Source organism: Coregonus lavaretus (genome assembly GCF_964263955.1).
Source record: "Coregonus lavaretus genome assembly, chromosome: 5".
In the NCBI taxonomy this organism is placed as follows: domain Eukaryota; kingdom Metazoa; phylum Chordata; class Actinopteri; order Salmoniformes; family Salmonidae; genus Coregonus; species Coregonus lavaretus.
The window spans coordinates 49,837,256-49,854,260 of record NC_139992.1 but is presented as its reverse complement, the minus strand read 5'-3'; the positions used below and the strand labels follow the sequence as shown (position 1 = coordinate 49,854,260).

General features: G+C 45.0%; 1 protein-coding gene across 1 annotated transcript; it reads right to left on the bottom strand.

Moving 5' to 3' along the window:
* Positions 1-28: 28 nt before the first annotated feature.
* On the bottom strand, positions 29-16,072 carry LOC311129909 (prestin-like). Its single transcript, XM_084162451.1, has 18 exons — positions 15,909-16,072; positions 14,489-14,781; positions 13,799-13,938; positions 11,170-11,280; positions 8,717-8,904; positions 8,140-8,304; positions 7,608-7,843; positions 7,147-7,294; positions 6,851-6,964; positions 4,585-4,662; positions 4,218-4,313; positions 3,729-3,835; positions 3,436-3,505; positions 3,085-3,177; positions 2,719-2,847; positions 2,211-2,426; positions 1,899-1,953; positions 29-1,751 (listed from the first exon to the last, which is right to left on the bottom strand). The coding sequence occupies exons 2-18, from the start codon at positions 14,644-14,646 to the stop codon at positions 1,612-1,614; spliced, it is 2,244 nt and encodes a 747-aa protein (XP_084018577.1). The 5' UTR covers positions 14,647-14,781; positions 15,909-16,072; the 3' UTR covers positions 29-1,611.
* Positions 16,073-17,005: the final 933 nt, after the last annotated feature.

Genomic DNA, 17,005 nt, shown 5'->3' with positions numbered 1-17,005 from the left:
TATAGTTTTCTTTCAATCACACATTAAATTGTACTATAAAACTGCATTGTTTATTGATGTAAAAGTATTGTACGCTGTAAGATATCTACATTACATTTAAACCATCCATTTGAATTATATATTGACATAACAAAAATATTGACATTTCTTCAAATGTACAAATTCAAAGCTTTGTACCAATAATACAACACTAGATGAGTGACTTGAACCGGACCAAACGCAGCGTTGAAGTGCTATAGTTACTGGTTATTCATATATACAACTGCACATCACAATTTGAAAGAATAGTATTAGTAACAGCTGTGAAGTGGTCATTCTGACAGCCTGCCTGATTAGTTTGTTGTAGATTTGCACACTGATTGTACAATGAGGGGAAAAGACAGGAACTGAGATGAAGCATTTCTTAGATATTCAGCAGGAAAGGGGTAACATAAGAGGTCAATCTTGAAGAAAAACATTACAGTAAAAGTAACATCTATTCCATTTGTGTTGCCCCATGTCAGCGCTCCAGTGGTAGACCTATTCAGTCTTGCGCTGCTGGGCCTCAAATGTAACCACTAATGGGGTTGCTCTGAAACGACCCTCGGCACTAACAATGTGACCTAAACCTGAGTGTTGCTATTTCTCTTCCTCTTTGAGACAATGCTGTGAAGAACACAAGTGCTTGAAACCATTTTAAAGACTTGGCTTGCTCTTAGCATAGAACGCCAAGAGTACTGCACTCTGCAGCCCATAGGAATGTTAGCAATAAAACCAAACTAAACCATCTTTATTAAATACATTTATCTCTGCAAAGAAATAAGCTGCAATTGGAGAGGAGCGTTCAGACTGTCTCCAGTGCACTGCTGGTTGGAAGTCTGGGTGGTTCTATACCGGCTCCTACCACACAAACCTCACACCGTGCTGGGCTTGGCTCCAGCCCTACCTCCCATGGCTCACCTAAGCCTTGTTCACACTGCAGGCCTTAACGCTCAAATCAGTTTTTATTCATCTGTTTTGGAATACTGACTGTCCAAAAAGCAAGTTACAAGTTACCAAATCGTATTTCTATGTGTTCCGACAGCAGTCATTTGCTGACATGGCTACGATAGTTGTCATAGTAATGACGGGGGTGTGTGCAGTGGTGTAGGCTGATTGGTGGTGGTGCTCGTGCTTCCTATCACGCAGAAGTTATGTAGCAAGCTAAGGTGACAACTCCTGCCATGGACGTTTCCCAGTTGCTTTGACTGTTCAAAATCAAAATAATTGTAAAACAATTAACAAGCTAGTTAGCTACCACATGTTCTTGTCAGAGTAGCTTTTCAAGCAACAAGATATGCCAAATAAGTCTAAAAACCACTTTAGGGCAAATAAATCAGATTTGACTATTCAGACATGGCCAGGAATCAGATTTGTATCAGACTTCAAACCACCTACGAAGGTGGTTTGAAATGTAGCTTGAAATTTCAGATTCCATGTGCATTTTTGGCTTTTCAGACTGCAGGAAAAATAAGATATGAATCGGATATGCACCATTTTTTTGAAACTGCCAATGTGAACACAGCTTTAGAGCAGCCTTAGGTGCATGTGACCCCGTGTCCCCTCCCCCTTGATGTCCCCTGTCGGACGATGTCATTGGATGGCAGGGATGGTGGGCGGGGCAGTCCGGCGCTGACAGTGCAGTACGGCGTCGTGGATGGTGGGGAAGACCATTTCTGGGGTCACGACCCCGGTGAAAAACTGCAGGGTGCGGAGTTCAGCCAGCAGAGTTCCTGTTAGGACAACACACAGCTGGTAGGTTGGCCTATATCTGACTGATAAGTCTTATGTTATCGTTACTATGCGTTTTAAACAACCTCTAGTTCAGAGTTACCCTCAGGGTTTTTAGTAGTAATCTAGACCAGTATCTTAGAACTCACTGCTGCAGCCGGCGATGAAAACACACACATCCACAGCTGCATACTCCTTGATCACCTGCAGAGAGAAAAACTAATGAGAACACCACGAAATGAGGAAGTTGGAAACTCAAAAGGGGCAATCAGCAGTAACACCAGAGTCCTGTTCAGAAGGTCCCAACATCACCCAACATTCAGATAGAAATGTAATGAACAAAGCTGACATTATGCCCAGTTCTGCATGACAGAAAGGTCTGTTCTACAACATATCTGTTCTGTAAAGCTACACTTCTGAACAAACCCCAGTGCTCTGTGAGTCCAGATATGCTCCCTTACCAATTTGATGGCTTTGGCTCCCACAGAGTCGATGAAGTTGACAGGGGTCCAGTCCAGAATGAGGGTGTGGACAGGACAGAGGGGCTCTAGGAACCGGGTCTCCTCAGAGTCTGACTCTGTGTGGGTCTCGGCCACCTGCCCATTCCCCTGCACCTCCAAGTGGTTCTGGGAGCCGCCCCCTGCCACCACCTCGTGAGTGACGCCCAGCTCCACATCCTGGCCCAATCATAAGACAACCAAAATTGTCAGCCAATCACACAGTGGAATGAAGGAGACCAATATTGTACCAGGCAATAACACCTCTTTTGGTTATAAACCAACCACAACAAGGCTTACAGCAAAAGCCTCTTAGAAAATGACTATGTGAAGACCTTCAATTCTGCCTGTCTGTCTGGTGTTCTGGTTACAGTGTAAATATGTGGCGTGTTTCAACAAGAAGCCAGGGAAGTAAATAAAATAGTGATATTTTGAGTGACAAAGTAGAAAATTCCATATTGAATGGGCTCACCAGTTTGACGACGGCACTCTTTTTTTGTGGTGACTTGTGGTTTTGGCTTTCCCTCTCTGCGCTCTCCTTCTTCAGTTTTCTTCTTCTGGCTTTCCGTATAGCCTGGAGATGTACGGGGTCCACTCCTGTCTGTACACATGTTTGAATATGACGAGACAGGATGGGCCAAGCGGTTATTTTGCAATACAAGGACCCCTCACTAGACTTGGTGATTGCAAATATTTGCTTTGCAAAAAAGAGCAGTGTAGCTACAGTCTACAGGAGAGAAAGACTAGTTCACCCGTAACATAGTCAAACAAAAATGTAACTTATGCAACTCTGCATATTCCACACACACACACAGAAACACACGGCAGCTGAGATTACCTTCTCTTTGAGGGCGTTCAAATAAAGGTCACTGTTTGCAAAGTAGATTGAAGAGTTTGAGTGGAAAATCTTAATCCCCGTGCATTCAGCTGCCTGGAACAGAGAGGCAGAATCACAGGTCTCACTTCTCATCCAACACCATGTAGATTCTCATTCTATACAAGGGTAGTTACAGGCCAGTTAAGGGCACTTAAAAGTTAATTGATAAAAACCTTGTCCATCATTGCAATTTTTTGTGACAAGCTATCGCTAGGCAATTGTTCAATACTGTAATGAGACCTAGCTTTTTAGTGCCTGCAACTGTAAGACTATATAGAGAGTTCCTCATTATCACAAAGGACACAATGTTACCTTTTCATATTCATCCACGTCACAGTACAGACCTGTGTCCAGGACCTGTCCCAGGATGATACTCTTTGGGCTGTGGAGAAGGGGGCGAGAGATATTTAAACGTTTTATCACCGTTATTTCATACATTTCCATTGAACAGATTAAAACTAAAATTACCTCAAATAACTATTCAACCCAAAATCAAGCATTTTTCAAATGAAGCTGGTGATATGAAATGGTTACCAGTGATCGTGAAGGGGGAAATTAAATATTACACTTGAATATATTTCAGAAGTAGTAGGACGGTTTAGTACCTCTGTGTTCTATAGATGACGCTCAGGATGGCAAATCCTAAGGCCACCAGAAGTCCAAGATCAAGGCCCAACAGCACAGAGGCCACAAAGGCTACCACCCAGATAGCCTGGAAGACATACAGACCAACGCATCACTGTTTACAGATCCATAGTATAGGCCTAGTCCCAGATCTCTTTGTGCTGTTTAGCCAACTCCTACAGTCGTTGTCATGCAATGACCATGTGATCATTCGGTAGACCAGGCTACCATAGCATGACACGTACTAAAGGAATCTGTCCGATTGGGTTTTCTGGTGCGATGTGGTCATGGTGCGGTCAGATCAGGGTTGGGGTCAATTCCATTTAAATTCCAGTCAATTTGTAAAGTAAACCCAATTCCAAGTTTTCCTCATTGAAAAGCATTTAAGGAATTGGAATTTTTGTTTACTTCCTGAATCGACCCCTGGGTCAGATGTAAACAGAAGGAGTTGTGTTGCGGTCCAGACTCACCAGCTCGATCTTGCTGGTCCTCCACAGGGCAGGGATGTCCCTGAATTGTTTAAACATCCCCAGCAGGTTAACCATGATGATGGCAGCCAGCGCGGTCTGGAAGGACAGGGGAGTCAGGGTTGAGTTGGGGTGAATTACCATTCAAAATAATAGGATTGGACATTTAAATTGCAACTATTTATTATACAGGCTACTGTAATAGCGATTCAAATTCCAATATTAATGTGTCTTTTGAATTGGTTGACATTTTGTAAATATAGCAAATAAAGCCAGTACTTCTGACAGGACTGTCTCCCTTCCTCATTTTTCCTTAGCTGTCTCATAACACCAGATGTTGGTGGAGTTGGTTGGTAACAGTTACACCCACCTGTGGCAGAGGCTGGAACACAAAACCAATGGCCACCACCACCAGCAAGACCACCATAGACCCCAACAGACCCGCGATCTGCAAACACACACACAGAGAGATAAGGTAAGTCAACACTATCATTTTGCCTTCCTTCAGTCTGCACAGAAGCGTCTGTGGTTGAGCTAATCTTTATGGCTTTACGGCGCCAATTTAGCTCCCGTTATGAGGTGACACATATAATGAAAGGACAACTGTGTCATGTTAATGGCCATACACTCAGTGTCCCAGCAAACAGGATGGGTGTGTGTGCGTGTGTCACTGTATCAAATCACATTTTATTTGTCACATGCTCCGAATACAACAGGTGTAGACCTTACTGTGAAATGCTTACTTACAAGCCCTTAACCAACAATGCAGTTCAAGAAAGAGTGAAAAATATTTTAAATAAACTAAAGTAAAAACTTTATATTTTATTTTTTAAGTAACAATAAAATGACATAACAATAACGAGGCTATATACAGGGGGTACCAGTACTGAGTCAATGTGCGGGGGTACAGGTTAGTCGAAGTAATTTGTATATGTAGGTAGGGGTAAAGTGACTATGCATAGATAATAAACAGTGGGTGGGGGGGGGGTTAATGTAAAGAGTCCGGGTAGCCATTTGATTAATTGTTCAGCAGTCTTATAGCTTGAGGATAGCTTGAGGCGGCCCCATGTAGCTCAGTTGGTAGAGCATGACGCTTGCAACGCCAGGGTTGTGGGTTCGATTCCCACAGGGGGCCAGTATGGGAGAAAAAAAATTATGCACTCACTAACTGTAAGTCGCTCTGGATAAGAGCGCCTGCAAAAATGTTAAGAAGCTTTTTGGACCTAGACTTGGCGCTCCAGTACTGCTTGCCGTGTGGTAGCAGAGAGAACAGTCTATGACTAGGGTGGCTGGAGTCTTTGACAATTTTTTGGGCCTTCCTCTGACACCACCTAGTATATAGGTCCTGGATGGCAGGAAGCTTGGCCCCAGTGATGTATTGGGCCATACGCACTACCCTCTGTAGTGCCTTACGGTTGGATGCCGAGCAGTTGCCATACCAGGCGGTGATGCAACTGGTCAGGATGCTCTCGATGGAGCAGCTGTAGAACTTTGAGGATCTGGGGACCCATGCCAAATCTTTTCAGTCTTCTGAGGGGGAAAAGGTGTTGTCGTGCCCTCTTCATGACTGTCTTGGTGTGTTTGGACCATGTTAGTTTGTTGGTGATGTGGACACCAAGGAACTTGAAACTCTCAACCCGCTCCACTACAGCCCCGTCAATGTTAAATGGGGGCCTGTTCGACCCTCCCTTTCCTGTAGTCCACGATCATCTCCTTTGTCTTGCTCACATTGAGGGAGAGGTTGTTGTCCTGGCACCACACTGCCAGGTCTCTGACCTCCTCCCTATAGGCTGTCTCATCGTTGTTGGTGATCAGGCATACCACTTGTGTCATCAGCAAACTTATTGATGGTGTTGGTGTCGTGCTTGGCCACGCAGTCGTGGGTGAACAGGGAGTACAGAAGGGGACTAAGCACGCACCCCTGTGGGGCCCCGGTGTTGAGGATCAGCGTGGCAGATGTGTTGTTGCCTACCCTTACCACCTGGGGGCGGCCCGTCAGGAAGTCCAGGATCCAGTTGCAGTGGGAGGTTTTTAGTCCCAGGGTCCTTAGCTTAGTGATGAGCTTTGTGGGCACTATGGTGTTGAACACTGAGCAGTAGTCAATAAATAGCATTCTCACATAGGTGTTTCTTTTGTCCAGGTGGGAAAGGGTAATGTGGAGTGTGATTGAGATTGCTTCATCTGTGGATCTGTTGGGGCGGTATGCGAATTGGAGTGGGTCTAGGGTTTCCGGGATGATGGTGTTGATGTGAGCCATGATCAGCCTTTCAAAGCACTTCATGGCTACAGACGTGAGTGCTATGGGTCGGTAGTCATTTAGGCAGGTTATCTTAGTGTTCTTGGGAACAGGGACTATGGTGGTCTGCTTGAAACATGTAGGTATTACAGACTCGGTCAGGGAGAGGTTGAAAAAGTCAGTGAAGACACTTGCCAGTTGGTCCGCGCATGCTCTGAGTACCCGCCCGGGTAATATGTCTGGCCCGCGGCCTTGTGAATGTTGACCTGTTAAAGGTCTTGCTCACATCGGCTACAGAGAGCGTGATCACACAGTCATCCGGAACATATCTATGTATGTATGTATGTATGTATGTGTGTGTGTGTGTGTGTCTGTGAGTCTGCGCATGTGTGTGTGTTACCTGCGTATTGCCCCCAGTGCTCTCCTGCACCAGACTGCGGGACATGGAGCAGGTGATGGCGAAGGTTTGGAAGAAGGAGCTGACAAAGTTACACAGGCCCATGGCAATCAGCTCCTACAGGGCAACATAGACCCAACGGGTTAGACTCTGGGGTAAAGTATCCCATAGGTACAGATCTAGGATCAGCTTCCCTCCCCAATCCTGACCTTAACCATTAGTGGGGGAAATGCTATGACGTTCTTTGACATCTCCACTTTCCAAGGGTATAATGGCTACAGTACTGTGGAGAAACTGACCTGGTTACCATCCACACTGTAGCCGTGTTTCAGAGCAAAGATCTTGGCCAGAGAGATTCCCATGGAGAAGCCCACCACCGCTATGGCGATAGAATCCATTACCAAGTTGGGCAACAGAGAGAAGTCTGGGATTGCAGGTGGAAGCAGCCTGGAAACAAATAGTCTGAAAAGTTGACTGAATAGTAACAATAATGTCTTCTGATGCCGTTAAATCGTGCATTTTAACTCACTAAACACTTTTTGGACCATAATATGCCACCGAAACCTTTTCATACTATAGAGCTGACCCGAATCGTACTGTGCTGGCTTGGATATTTTTTTTCTTACATTGTACTTTTCAGTACGCTTCTAGTAACCATGTAGGATGCATACAGTAACCAGTTTGGTTTGGCTGGGCTGAAGGCCAGTTCAGTACAGCTTGGTTTGGATCGGCTTAGTAATGTGAAAAGCCTTTTTCTTACCCGGTTGGAATTGTCCTGACCACGTCCACTTGGTAGTTCTCTGACAGACTGAGGCCATAGGAGATCCCTGTAGAGACGATGACCACGATGATCTCTCCAGGGATGGGCACAGGCAGCTTCTTCTTGAAGCGCTCGTTGAGGTCCTTCACGCCGTAGAGGACCACGATGCAGACCACGCCCACAATCAACGTGGTCACGTTGGTGCTGGTGATGTTACTGAACACCGCCGTAACACTCTGGGAGGAGAGAGGGGGTGTGAGAGACCTGGGAGTGCGCGGGCGTGTGTGTGCCCGAGAGCATTGCATAAAACTCTATGCAGGATCACAATCTATATTTATCAGGAATGAATCCTTTGTCTATTTACAACTAAATCATGCAGGCTTGTAAACTAGGCCTAATACCCATGTATTACAGCAGAGTACCTCCACATGGACTCCTATAATGTGGATGACTTTCCTGTCTGCTGCCGTTTAAAGGTTATCCACCCCATTCCAGCGGCAGAGGCCTCTGAGGGGCCCAGTTAGTGACTCACGTGAAGAGCGGACAGGGGCCCACTGAAGCGCGGGGTCTGGATGCCCAGCAGGTATTTAAGCTGAGAGATGAAGACGTGAACGGCCGCGGCCGTGGTGAATCCGCGTACCAGGGGCTCCGTGAGGTAGATGGCCACAAAGCCAAACCGCAACAAGCCCAGGACCAGCTGGGAGGGGGGGGGGGGGGGGAAGAGAGAGAAAGACAAACAAGGGGAGGGTAGATGATATGACGATTTACTTGCATAATAATGTCAACATAGATAAAGTAAGTAAAGTAAGTTGACATAAGGTCAACTAAGTTACTGTGCTGTGGATCCCACTGTGATTGAGTAAACAGTGAGCTCTGAGCAACCTGTTGAAACCACAATCCCCAAGGTTATGGGATGATCCTTATCATCGGCATGAAAACTTTGACCTCTTATTGAGAGACTGACTAGTGGTGGGAAAGCCTGTGGCAACATGGAATAATCAGTGGTCTCATGCACTTACTGTCCAGCAGAGAGGATGCTGGGTTATTTGAGGGGACATTTTTCTGAAGGTGGGGAGGGGGGGGGGGGGGAAGAGGGGAGTGTAACTCACCTGTATGATTCCCACCAGGGTGGTGAGGACTGCGGCTATGTGGACCCTCCTGGCATCGCGGGCCCCCGTGTCGATCAAGGCGGTGGCGTTGGTGGTGGTGCCGTTCAGGGCCTGGATGGTGAACATGGAGTCAGGGGCCTCCCTCACCACCACTCCTCCAATCATCAGGCTGATCACCGCAAACGTGCCTGCAGAGAGCACAGCCACAGCCTTAAAATTAGGGGTGTCAAACTCAACTCCTCGAGGGCTGAATGTCAGCTGGTTTTTGCTATTTCCTTTAAATTTGTGGTAGCAAGTAGCCTAGTGGTTAAAAGTGTTATGACAGTAACCGAAAGGTCGCTGGTTCGAATCACAAAGCCGACTACGTGATAAATCTGTCAGTGTGCCCTTGAGCAAGGCACTTAACCCTAATTGTTAGGACCTATAGGGTTAAGGGACACAGACAAAGAGCTTAACACCTGGCAGTTTAATATTGATACTGAATATGATTAAATAATCAGTGAAATAAAACCACAGAATAATAGAAGTATACATGAATTCAATGAAATAAACTATGAGGCACTTTCTCTTCAGTGGGCTGAGTCTGATTCTGACCATTGCCTCTCATCCTGTATGGCTCTATTGGTAGAGCATGCACCGCCAGGGTTGTGGGTTCAATTCCCGGGGCCACGCATGACTATATCGCTTTGGATAAAAGCATTATTAAATGGCATATATTATTATCTCATGACAATGATTCATACAACCGTTTGACTTGGTAGCTTTGGCACTCCCCCTAGGTCAAAGAATTAGCAGCGTTGTATCTTTATTATAGCACTTCCCATTCCCCTCTTAACGTTTTCAATCAGTCTCCAAGGTGCCAGGTTCTTTATCAGTATTGGTTTAATAAAGAGGGGAGACATCAGTGCCACACCAGTGCAAACAGCTGTGAACCCAGTCCAGGCGCCTGTGGCAGGGTTAGTCTCTGTGTCTGTGGAGGTATGAGGCCCTTTAAAAACTACTGTTACAAGGTATTATTTCCAGGACAGGTTTGCTTGTGTTAGCTCGTTGTGTTTGCAACTTGAGCTGTTGACACGTCCAGCGCATGTCTGTGTCGCAGGCCGGGCTTTTGGCCAAGACTTGAACGGGTGCCCAAATATTCCCTCATCCCTGCCTCTGAGTGAGAGAGGCAGTCGCAAGTTACTACAGCAACTGCCCTCCTTAAGGCGACGTTTTGGGCGGTGGCCATTTTGTTACTACAGCAGCTGCTGGTTTTAGTTCTTCTTTTCTTGTTGAAGTGTTTAATGTGATTCACTGACTCACTGAGTTGTCAAAAGGAGACAAACATGACGGCTGAAATTGGAGACAAGGCCATGTCTGCCTTGAATGTGCCCATAAATCTAGCCTGTCTCTGCGCAACAGATTGGGGTCATTAAATGCCAGGAGACGTGACCTCACCCAAGCTAAACAAGGACACCGATCAATTCCCAAAATAAACAATTTCAAAACTTGGTTAATTTCCTGAAACAATAGTTTAGCTATTATTCTGGTCACTTGATCTGTTACTTTTGAACAGATCGATCTCCCAGAGGTAACACCCAGATTCTTGATTGACTGGGCTCCCTGGGTGGATGAGAAGGCTGAGGCTGAGTCCCATATCGCAGCATATTACCTTTATAGTGCACTACCTTTGACCCGGGCACCATAGGGCTCTGGCCAACAGTAGTACACTAAATAGGGAATAGGGTGCTATTTGGAATTCACCTGTTGTTGGCCTGGTTTGGAATGGTCAGTCTGTACTTGGCACAGCCACTGGAATACAAAACTCTCTGGCCAAGAAGTGAAAAGGCCACGGCTGTCCAGGAGTAGAGACCTACGGGAATACTATGTGAACACAACTAGGACTACTTCATTGGAAAACCCAGTAGGAGTAACATCTATAATCACCACAAACATCCCCACAGGGAGGCTGCAGGGGTAGTGTTCAGTAGGGCACAAAGTAACAAACCGGCTTGCAAGGGAAAATGAAAACCAATGTTCTTATTAGAGACAGTCGGGTAGTATCTGTACCTCGACGTTTCAAAACATTTACTTAAGCAATAAGGCCCAAGGAGGTGTGGTATATGGCTAATATACCACAGCTAAGGGACGTTCTTAAGCACAACGCAACGCAGTGCCTGGACACAGCCCTTATCCATGGTATAATGGCCATATATCACAAACCCCCGAGGTGCCTTATTGCGATTACAAACTGGTTACCAACGTAATTAGAGCAGTAAAAATAAATGTTTTGTCATACCGGTGGTAAACGGTCTGATATGCCACGGCTGTCAACCAATCAGCATTCAGGGCTCGAACCACCCAGTTTATAACACTGAACACGACCCCGCTCCTGGTTAGCCACATGATACATCTCAATAGTGTAAAGTGACTTCCTGTGCACTAGTTGGAGCGCCGTCGTTGGGATGGCTCACCTATAGATATGTGTCTGGAGGTCCCAAAGAAGGTGTAGAGCAGGACAGGGTAGAAGGAGGAGTACAGGCCATACACAGGAGGTACGGCAGCCAGCATGGCATAGGCAAGACCTGCAGAGAGATGGAAAAATGTTCTACTACATATTGATACAACAGTAGCTAAGATGGGGAGAAGTCTGTCCATAATAAAGCGCTGCTCTGCCTTCTTAACAGCACTATCAACAAGGCAGGTCCTACAGGCCCTAGTTTTCTCGCACCTGGACTACTGTTTTACAAAACAGATAAAAATACACCTTATGGAACAGCGGGACTGTAAAGCAACACAAACACTGGCACAGACACAAGCATACACACACAATAACATATGCACTATACACACACACACACACACACACATGGATTTTGTGTTGTAGATATGTGGTAGTAGAGTAGGGGCCTGTGGGCACACACTTAATGTGTTGTGAAATCTGGTGTGAATGTATTGTAATGTTGTTTTTTTAAATTCTATAACTGCCTTAATTTTGCTGGACCCTAGGAAGAGTAGCTGCTGCCTTGGCAGGAACTAAAGGGGATCCATAATAAATAAATAAATACATTATACAGTGAGGGAAAAAAGTATTTGATCCCCTGCTGATTTTGTACGTTTGCCCACTGACAAAGAAATGATCAGTCTATAATTTTAAATGGTAGGTTTATTTGAACAGTGAGAGACAGAATAACAACAAAAAAATCCAGAAAAACGCATGTCAAAAATGTTATAAATGTATTTGCATTTTAATGAGGGAAATAAGTATTTGACCCCTCTGCAAAACATGACTTACTACTTGGTGGCAAAACCCTTGTTGGCAATCACAGAGGTCAGACGTTTCTTGTAGTTGGCCACCAGGTTTGCACACATCTCAGGAGGGATTTTTGTCCCACTCCTCTTTGCAGATCTTCTCCAAGTCATTAAGGTTTCGAGGCTGACGTTTGGCAACTCGAACCTTCAACTCCCTCCACAGATTTTCTATGGGATTAAGGTCTGGAGACTAGGCCACTCCAGGACCTTAATGTGCTTCTTCTTGAGCCACTCCTTTGTTGCCTTGGCCGTGTGTTTTGGGTCATTGTCATGCTGGAATACCCATCCACAACCCATTTTCAATGCCCTGGCTGAGGGAAGGAGGTTCTCACCCAAGATTTGACGGTACATGGCCCCGTCCATCGTCCCTTTGATGCGGTGAAGTTGTCCTGTCCCCTTAGCAGAAAAACACCCCTAAAGCATAATGTTTCCACCTCCATGTTTGACGGTGGGGATGGTGTTCTTGGGGTCATAGGCAGCATTCCTCCTCCTCCAAACACGGCGAGTTGAGTTGATGCCAAAGAGCTCCATTTTGGTCTCATCTGACCACAACACTTTCACCCAGTTCTCCTCTGAATCATTCAGATGTTCATTGGCAAACTTCAGACGGGCATGTATATGTGCTTTCTTGAGCAGGGGGACCTTGCGGGTGCTGCAGGATTTCAGTCCTTCACGGCGTAGTGTGTTACCAATTGTTTTCTTGGTGACTATGGTCCCAGCTGCCTTGAGATCATTGACAAGATCCTCCCGTGTAGTTCTGGGCTGATTCCTCACCGTTCTCATGATCATTGCAACTCCACGAGGTGAGATCTTGCATGGAGCCCCAGGCCGAGGGAGATTGACAGTTATTTTGTGTTTCTTCCATTTGTGAATAATCGCACCAACTGTTGTCACCTTCTCACCAAGCTGCTTGGCGATGGTCATGTAGCCGATTCCAGCCTTGTGTAGGTCTACAATCTTGTCCCTGACATCCTTGGAGAGCTCTTTGGTCTTGGCCATGGTGGAGAGTTTGGAATCTGATTGATTGCTTCTGTGGACAGGTGTCTTTTATACAGGTAACAAGCTGAGATTAGGAGCACTCCCTTTAAGCGTGTGCTCCTAATCTCAGCTCGTTACCTGTATAAAAGACACCTGGAAGCCAGAAATCTTTCTGATTGAGTGGGGGTCAAATACTTATTTCCCTCATTAAAATGCAAATCAATTTATAACATTTTTGACATGCGTTTTTCTGGATTTTTTTGTTGTTATTCTGTCTCTCACTGTTCAAATAAACCTACCATTAAAATTATAGACTGATCATTTCTTTGTCAGTGGGCAAACATACAAAATCAGCAGGGGATCAAATACTTTTTTCCCTCACTGTATATACACACACTGAACAATAATATAAACGCAACATGCAACAATTTCAAAGATGTTGCTGTGTTACAGTTCATATATAAGGAAATCAGTCAACTGAAATAAATGTATTAGGCCCTAATCTATGGATTTCATATGACTGGGCAAGGGCGCAGCCATGGGTGTTTTGTGAGCGAATTTTTTAGCACATATTAACAACAAGCCATACCTTTATTTTATTTAAATCAAAGCACAAACCGGTAGGCTATTTATAGGCACGTGCTGTTGAGTTTTTGTCGCTTTCTGGGAAAAATCGCAAACATTCAGCACAATCAACAATGATTCAGCTTCAATTTAACTTTATTAAAACGAGCACAGTCTGAGGAGTGCCGCCCCTGAATCTAAACCCATTCTGATAAGTGCAGCACTACACCCGACTCCAACCCCACTGACCTTGAGGTAGCTGCATGACCCCCGTGCTGAGGCCTGAGACCAGGTCCCCAAACAGGTACTCCTTGACAGGGTAGGACGGCAGCCATGTTAGAATGGGCAGGAAGCTCAGAGCAATGGCTTTGGCCCTCTCTGATGAGCAGCTAGAGAGAGCGAGAGAGTGAGTGAGTAGGTGTGAGTAAATGAGTGTGTGCTTAATCTGCTTATCTATTAGGGAAGCTTCCTAGCAGCATGTAAATGGGTGTATAGTTCTACTAGTGTAATCTTAGACAAACATCGTCAGATAAAAAAATACTCGTAACTTCACATAAGCTTTTACAGTCGTAACACATTTCCTGAAACAAGGTATTGCATAATTCCACATCCCAGTCACACATTCAGCAATGTTCTTCAATCCAGGGTCATCAAAACCTTCATAGGTGTGTCTACTGGGCTGGAACAACACTTGAACACACTGTGGGTCCCAATGACCAGGATTGAAGAACAGAACACTACTCTACAGTCTGTTCAGATCTGTAACAGGGTCGTGTTCATTTGGCACCAAATGGCAGAAAACTGATTGAAACAGGGAGGGACTACCTGGACCTGTCCAATAAGAACCACTTTTTTTTTTTTTTTTTTTAAAGTTTTGCTACGGTGTGTGCTATTGAACACGACCAGGTCTGTGGGCACTAACTCGATGTAGATACTTACTGGAGCTGCTGTGCCAGTCTCTGCCGGATTGTCTTGGGGCTCCTCTCTCTCGGGTGCAGGAGCTGGGTGTGGAGGTAGGCCTCATCGTACACAGGCCGTTCCACACGGTACATCAGCGGTGGGGGCGCATCCTCGGAGGGCGTTACATGTTGTTCCATAACACAGACCGGAAGCTGGGCATGTCAGATAAAGGGGGAAGATCCTAGCTTAAGTAGGTTCTTACTCGCTTTCTCTCTCTCTCTGTTTGGTTCGCTGTCCCTTTTTCACAGGTCCTGCTTCCTCCCGCTGCTCTGCTGAGAGAGAAAGACAAAACAGTCAGTAACTACGTAGACCAAATGTTTTTGAAGCAAAGCGTTGTTTTGACCCAACTCCAGCAGGGTTGAGCACCATGCGGCTGGTAGTTTTCATTAATAGAGTAGCCCTATTTATGGAGATTACATTGCGTCCCTCGTTTTGTTGTTGTGGTGTTTTCAGACATCCAAGCTATCTTTTCAAGCAAATAGAACTGATGTCACAAAACTGTGACCAAATATTAACTTTCTGCTCCATGTGGAGAAAGAAAAACAGGGGTTTATTCACTAGGAACCAAATGGAAAGAAACAGGAAGTGACCTACCTGAACTTGTCCAACAAGAAACTCTTGTTTTCGTGTCTGTTGCAAATCGTTTTACTACAGTTGGCACTAATGAATACACCCCATCTGTGTTCTACATACAGAGAACGTTTACACTCCAAAATCAATGCAGAGATAAGAGCCTCTTCTTTGGGCTAAAGAACGGTCCAAACTACACTTCAGGCTGACTGTGGTAGCCTGGCCTACACAACTTGGCAAACCAGAGGATATTGACCTTTCAGGTTGGAAGCCACTTAGAGGAAAGGTCTCCAGCAGCCTTACTAAGAATAGATATTGAAATTGTTATTATATACTTTATAGACTTCTGCGGCAAAGGTAAACATGATCATATTACTCTTCATCAGAGCAGTGTCAAAAGCAGGACTCCCCAATCCTGTTCATGGAGAGCTACCCTCCAGTATAGGCATTGACGGTTCAATCAATGATGAACCGTCAATGTCACCGACAGAAAAAAATCATTTGAATTAAACATGAGATGAAAGATATTAAACGGAACTTCTGGAATCCTGACAGCCAAGACGTGAAGTTATCACACCACTGTATTGTAACTGGCTGTTACTCTTTATTTTGTAGCAAGTAGCGACTTGTGTCATCAATGACAAAACACAACCACATCCTCAACATAAAAGGTACTGTTAGTTAGCTAGCTAACTACATAACTAACGTTAGCTACATATTTTAACCTGAATTCAGGTTACAGAGGAATGTGTTGTAGAAAAGTGATGGCTATCTACAATTCAGAATGCACAGCGCACGTGACAGACGCGAATAAAGGACAATTTCTTACCTTCTGACCTCAGCCTAGGATGTCACACTCTGACGCGATTGATCGAATTCAAATATACAAACTGACCGCGCATCTAGGCTCCGGTTACAGTTTAACGCCGGTAATGCACTTTAACAACCTTCGACACTCGACAGCTACATTATCGACCAGGGGAAGATCCCTTGTAGTGGGACGTACGTAACTCTGACGTCACTAAACCAGTGATCATGGGACTTGTATTTTCTTTCATACAGTAGTTGGATGATGATACAAACGTATTCCCCTTTTCTAATCATCATTATTGGTGCTCTCTATATACGTATTACAGTTCTTTGGTTGGTGTTTTTCCAAAGGATATGCATCTACATTTCCAAAATACTCACCTACATGAGAAAGAAAAACTGAAACAAACCCGATGTATCATACTACATCATTCCGTGAATGTTGTCTACACTGACAATTGCATGTGTGACCGACCGGCCCTATAGATGGTCAGTGCTATCCGGTATCCTTCGGACGTCCTTACCCTAAACACCAATTAACCTCTCCCATAACCTTACAACCCAGTCTCACAGATTATTGTGAAATAGACACGAATTGGTCCTCTGTGGCTCAGCTGGTAGAGCACGGCGCTTGTAACGCCAGGGTAGTGGGTTCGATCCCCGGAACCACCCATACACAAACATTTATGCACGCATGACTGTAAATCGCTCTGGATAAAAGCGTCTGCTAAATGGCATAATATAATTGCTTATTGTAAATTTGTGACAGACACACGAAAAAGTATATGTTTTCGTGTGCAGTACACGATTTTGTATACAGTGCATTTCAATCACAGATAAAGACAGTAGGTTACTTCATCTTAACGCAGAAACGATAGGAGGGGCGTATAACGCGAACGTCTAGCATCCCAAGGGTTGTGTGTTCCAATCTCATCATGGATAACTTTAGCATTTTTGCTACTTTGCAACTTTTTATCTACTTTACAACTACTTAGCTAACCCTTCCCCTAACCTTAACCCTTTAACCTAACTACTAAACCTAACCCTTTAACTACTTAGTTAGCATATTTAGCGCTAACCATAACCTTAACCCCTAGCCCTAACATTAAGCCTTAG